This window comes from Orycteropus afer, unplaced genomic scaffold (assembly GCF_000298275.1).
Source record: "Orycteropus afer afer isolate SDZICR_OR568_19922 unplaced genomic scaffold, OryAfe1.0 scaffold00227, whole genome shotgun sequence".
In the NCBI taxonomy this organism is placed as follows: Eukaryota; Metazoa; Chordata; class Mammalia; order Tubulidentata; family Orycteropodidae; genus Orycteropus; species Orycteropus afer.
The window spans coordinates 4,448,800-4,454,799 of record NW_006921814.1 but is presented as its reverse complement, the minus strand read 5'-3'; the positions used below and the strand labels follow the sequence as shown (position 1 = coordinate 4,454,799).

The 6,000-nt window shown below is 42.9% G+C and overlaps 1 protein-coding gene across 1 annotated transcript in view; it reads right to left on the bottom strand.

The window, feature by feature from the left end:
• WDFY3 (WD repeat and FYVE domain containing 3) overlaps nt 1-6,000 on the bottom strand; it is a 341,413-nt gene that overhangs the window by 26,978 nt on the left and 308,435 nt on the right. Inside the window, exons 60-61 of the mRNA XM_042782046.1 lie at nt 4,896-5,078; nt 3,241-3,337 (exon numbers count right to left, since the gene is read on the bottom strand). Of these exons, the coding sequence (XP_042637980.1) occupies nt 3,241-3,337; nt 4,896-5,078 (280 nt within the window). The remainder of the gene's footprint in view (nt 1-3,240; nt 3,338-4,895; nt 5,079-6,000) is intronic.

Sequence of the window (6,000 nt, the reverse complement as noted above, 5' to 3'; positions counted from 1 at the left end):
ACAGAGCAAATTTGTTTTACATTCAACAGTTTGCATACATTTGATTTCATGCCCTGATTACCATCCCTGACCTTAAAAACTCTCCTCCCCTCCCATCCTGGTGACTAACCCTTCCCTGTGCCCTTCTTAACTATGCACTCCTGTCTGTCCAGCTTTTCTTCCCTCCATGTGAATGCTGCCCTTCTGGGTGCCCCACGGCCAATTGCTCTAAGGGGTGTATCTCCCTAGAGCAGGTGGGTGCATTGCCCTGGGGTAGGTGCTCTGCATGGAGGTCTCTCTACTGTTGGGCTGAGAGACAATCCATGGGAGTGAGTCCACTTCCAGGCCTGAAGGGTAACCCAGGGTCATAGTCTTGGGGGTTCCACCAGATTCCATCTGACCAGTAATTCTGGTCATTTCTGTGCTTTTGAATTTTGTTTTACATTTTTCCTTCTACTCTCCAGGATCTCCAATTCTGATCCGTTTCCAAGTGACTGGTATGGGTAGCTGGGCACTATCTAGTTTTTCTGGTCTTGGAGTCCATCATGTTCTTGTTTGTTTCCAGATACGTTTCATTTTCTTCACTCTCCTTTGCTTCAGATGAGTGGAGACCAACAGTTCTCAGATGGTCCCTCAAAAGCTTTTAAGACCCCAGTCGCTACTCACCAAAGTACGTTGTGGAACAAGATTTTTATGTACTTTGTTGTGCTAATTGAGCGTGGTATGCCCCGAGACTATGGTCCCAAGTTGGCAGGCGTGGTGATTCTCTCCCTCAAGGTTTTGGTTGTCTCAGAGAGGTTATTCCAACTCTGTCTTCTGTTGCTTCTATGATGTGTATGGCTAATTTTGTAGCAGCACAAGTGCATATGTAAGATTATCTTCAGCTAAATCTATTTTTGGTCTACGGTATATTCCTATTTGTCAACCCCCACCTGATCTTCTCAATTGTCTATGCATTTATCTGTAGCCTGGGTATTTGATGTTAGTGGTAAGGCAATACTGTGCATATACTAGTATTTGCTTCTGTTGTCTATATCTTACATGCATGTTTCAGTGTCCTTCCTTTCCCCAATGTCATCATGCTGGTCACAGACTCTTTCCATACTGTTCTTCCCCTAACCCAAATCAAAAAAAGGAAGGGAATTTTCCTTTCCCTTCCCACCCATCCCTGGTAACCTGCAAAGTGAGTTTCCTTCCCTAAGTAAACCCTTCCTTGTAGACTGCTGTTGTTAGTTGATGTTGAGTCAGTTTTGATTCATGGTAACCCCATGGGTGCAGAGTAGAATTGCTCCACAAAGTTTTCAAGATTGTGACCTTATGGAAGTAGATTGCTAGGCATTCTGAGGCACTTATCACCAACCTTTCAGTTAGCAGTAGAGCACTTAACCATTTGTGCTACCCAGCCTTCAGTTTGAGTTAATGCCCTAAAGAGAGTAGATTCTGGTCTGCCTCTGGATTATAAACACGATGTTGCTCTCTCATCCAGAAGGTGAGAGGAGATGTGGGATTGAGGTATAAACCACTTGACTTACCCAACACTGCATCTTGCAGATCTACTATGTGTTTTCAGAACTGGAAGTCCAAGCTTTGGGTCTTTCAGGAAGCCAGTAATTATATTTAGTATGCAATGTGAAACCCAGGAACAAGATATCACCATACCAAGTACTGTCCAGTGAACTACAGGACATCTTGCATGTCTGTCTAAGGAATTACACAATAGGTAGTGTGGTAGTGAAGTTTGTGTGTTGATTTGCCTGGGCCTGCTTGAGTGGCTAGGCACTGAATATAGTTATTTCCCATGGTGAGACTGGTAATTAACTCCATGGTGGAACCTACTGGAGCAGCTGAGTAGCTGCTTCGCGTATGTGGTCTGCTTCCCATACATTAGAAGCAGCTTTGGGAATGATCTCTAGTTTATGGCACACTTGAACCTGTGTGTAGCTGTGTCGTTGTTCAGCAGCCTGCTATGCTCTGCCAACCTTGGGACTTTCAATGGACTTGAATAGATGGCCTGCTGTGTGGTTTGGTAACATCAGTGCCTTTTTGCTTGTCAGCCTCAGCAGCCAGAAGCTATCTGAATGAAGAAATGCCTCTAGCTCCAGTGGGTCGGGACCTGGAGGCAGAGCTGAAGCCCAAGGTTGAGGGGCTTTCACCCAGCCCCCAAGAGCCTGGCACTTTGAACTTGGACTTAAAGCCTCCAAAACTGTAAAAAGAATGAACTCCTGTTTGTTTAAGCCATCCCATTTGTGGCATATTCTTGTCAGAGCGGCACTAGGTAACCAAAACAGGTAGCTCCATTGTGTTTCTAAGAGCAATGCCCAATCTCAGGCTCATGTTTATGTTGTGTGATGTAACTTTATCCATACTGACTTGGAAAAAAATAAAAAGAAATAGGAAAACTGTTTGTTATGGATTGAATTCTTTTTCTCCAAGATATGTGTTGAAATTCTAAACTCTATGCCTGTAAATGGAGCCCTGCTTGCACAATGGTTAAGCACTTAGGTGCTAACCGAAGGGTTAGTGGCTTGAATCCAACAGTTGCTCCAGTGGAGAAAGACATGGTAGTCTGCTTCTGTAAAGACTACAGCCTTGGAAACCCTATGGTGCAGTTCTACTCTTTCTACATGGTCACTATGAGTCACATCAACTCTACAGCAACAGGTTGGCTATACCTAAATATGACACTGTTTCAAAACAGGGGGGCACTCTGGTGGCATTGTGCCTAAGGCATCTGACTGCTAACCAGAAGACTGGCGGGTCAAACCCACCAGTCACTCCTTGGAAGGAAGGTTGGGCAATCTACTTCCATAGACATACTCCCTCAGAAACCCAAGGAGGAGTCCCTATGAGTCAGATCCGACTCCACTGCAGTGAGTCTGGCTTTTGGTGGAAATAGGGATTTTCTTTTGTTATTTTAATGAAGGCATACCAGTATAGGGTGGGCCCTAAACCTAACCACTTCTGTGTTTTAAAAAGAGCAAAACAGAAGTAGACCCAGGGGGAAGAAGTTCTATGAAGATAAACATACATGGCAGATGCATCTACAACTCCCAAGGATTACCGATTACCAGATACTAGAAGATAAAATAGACAAGAAAGACCTCCCACTACAGCCATGCCCTGAATGTAGACTTCTAGTCTCCTAAACTGTGAGAAAATAAATTTCTGCTCTTTAAGGGCACTCATTTATAGTATTTTTTGTTATAGCAACACTAGGTACCTAAGACAGTACTGAGAAATATTTTATAAAGTATTAAATACCTATTTGTGCTTCTGGACAGTCTTCCTGCATTTCTAGGACTTCAACAGGCTCAGGAGCTGGTGTTTCAGGAACTTGCAAAAATTCCATTCTCCAAAACTGAATTTAAATAAGTATGTAGTTAAGAAACAGATTAAGGAAACATTAATATGCTACTGGGTGACTATGGACTTTTGGGGGTAGTTGACAAATAATTTGTACTATTACATATAATTAGATTATCCTGTATCATGAAAAATATGGCAGGAGAATGCGCACTGTATGTTAAAGAGTGACCCACATATGTTTTAAAAAAAAAATCACTACATAAGCAAATGTGACAGTTTGCGTATACGTATACTCAGCTGTTTTACAAATAACATCAAAGGCTACTGACTTAGCATATTTTAGCAATATGCTATATAAGGTATAAATAGTGATTCTTTCTCTGGTCAGATTTAAAGCAGGTGTCAGTATCTTCAATTGATGAAAAGTCTAAAATAGAACTGAAATGGAAAGATAAAGGAGTTGAGGTTATTTCCTTTAGAACAGTGTTTTCGCGATCATCCCAAGAGAAGTTAACGAGCGTTTCAAGGTGGAGGGAAAAGGACTGTGGTCAAGCAAGTTTGGAAAACAGAGTTTAACAAAATAAGCTTTTTTGTTTCACACAAAACCTCTGGGAGCTTCTTGTGCACTCAAATACACTGTGAATCTCCAAGAAGGCAGAGAGTACGCAAGATTCTCAAATTTATCTGGCTATGTGGGAGCTCTGGTGGCGTAGTGCCTAAGGCATTTGACTGCTAACCACCAGCCACTCCTCGGAAGGAAGGTTGGGCAATATACTCCCATAGCAATATTGCCTTAGAAACGCAAGGAGGGGTCCCTATGAGTCAAATCCGACTCGAGGGCAGTGTGCTGCATATGGTTTTGTTTTAAGTCTCACAGACTCAGTAATCTGAATCACTTCTCTGGAGAAAGCCAACTCTGATGTGTGCATTATCTGAGGCACAGGGTGTGGTGTGGGGAATGGGTTGATAATCTCATTGTCTCTAAGCATGTGACAGTGATTATGGAGCCTAGTACTCAGCAGGTCTATGACAAAGACCACAAGTAAAGAAAAGAAGCACAAAGGAAAATTTGGGAGAGAAAAACCCAAATATTAAAACAGACTAAAAGGCAAATATGCTGTTGATTTTATTTTCTGTAGAGGCTCAACACAAAGAATGCATTGCACCACCACTGGCTTAGAGAACTCAGGTGAAATCATGGAGGATTGCAGACAGAGAATGGAACCTTTTCTAGTTCTGTGATTCTCTGCAGTCCTTCCTTACTGTGTTGCCCCTTGGAAGCCATCTGACAGGCCCAAATCCCAACAATTATTATGCAATTTATGTTTTGATGTTTTTGTGACATGGGAAGTATGTTTTTAAGTGACCTCTGACCTAGCTGTCAGTGATTAGTAGCACTCACAGAGGCACTCAGTAGGAGGACAAGAGGCTAAGTCACTGATGTTCACCTTGTCTGATAATACAGTGGCCAAAGATTGCTAAATTAGAGTGAGGTTTGGTAAACAACAACATAACCTATACAAGCGTCCTTAAATAATGATCATCTTCACAAGTTTCAGGTGAGCTAGAGCAGCTAATATCCCAATGAGTTTTTCTCTCGGCTCACTTACCCGAACCACTCCATCTGAGTGTCCCGTTACTATGACGTTCTGTGTGTCCCATTCATTCATCTCTGACACGCAGCAGCAGACAATCTGCTGGCTCCTACCTGTGAATGTGTTCACACTCACAATAGGGTTCCCGTTGATACTCCACACGTGGATGTACGTGCCAGCACAGGACACAATGTCCCCCTGAGGAGAAAAAGAAAAACTCTTCATTCTCTTCACCCCTTTTCACAACATACATTCCATTTTCAGAAGTAAATCGAATCCATGGAGTAGTACATAAAACACCACTCAGTGCTTATACTAGTGACTGGGTAATTTCTGAGGTAACCTAGATCAGTGCTGGCTGCCATAGTATGCTCATTCTAGCTTAAACAAATGCCCTTACAAAGACCTCTAGGAATCCAAAGTTGACTGGGTATCAATGAAAACTAAGAGCAGAAGGCCATACTCCCTCTCAGTTTACATCCCAATCACTGCTGGAAAAAACTGCTGTTGACTCTGATTCATGGTGACCTCATGTGTGTCAGAGTAGAACTGTGCTCCATGGCTGATTTTTTGGAAGTAGATCACTAGAACTTCCTTCCAAGGTACCTCTGGGGTGGGCAGGAACTTCTAGTCTTTTGGTTGACAGCCCAGTGGATTAGCCAAACACATTAACCATTTGTACCACCCAGGTATTCCTAGCAACAGCACATGGCTGAGCTGCTGTTAATGGTCTTTTCCTTGGCAAAGCTGTTTGCAATCTGAGGAGGTGATGAACTCCTCCTCTTCCTTCCATTGTTTACAAAACTTATTTGCATCTTTAGAGGTAGGCCTAAGGCATGTGACTGCTAACCAGTAGGCTGGCAGTTCAAACCCACCAGCTACTCCTCGGAAGGAAGGTTGGGCAATCTACTTCCTTAGTGAAACCACCTTGGAAATCTAAGGAGGGGTCACTATGAGTCAGGTCAGACTCCATGGCAGTCTGCTCTGCTCTGCCTCTTAATTAGAAAAATGGAATTAGCAAATGGAAGGAATGAAAAGGTCAAAGAGCTGAACAGAAGATTTCAAAGAGCAGCTCGAGTAGACAAAGCCAATTACTAGAATGAAATGTGCAAAGACCTGG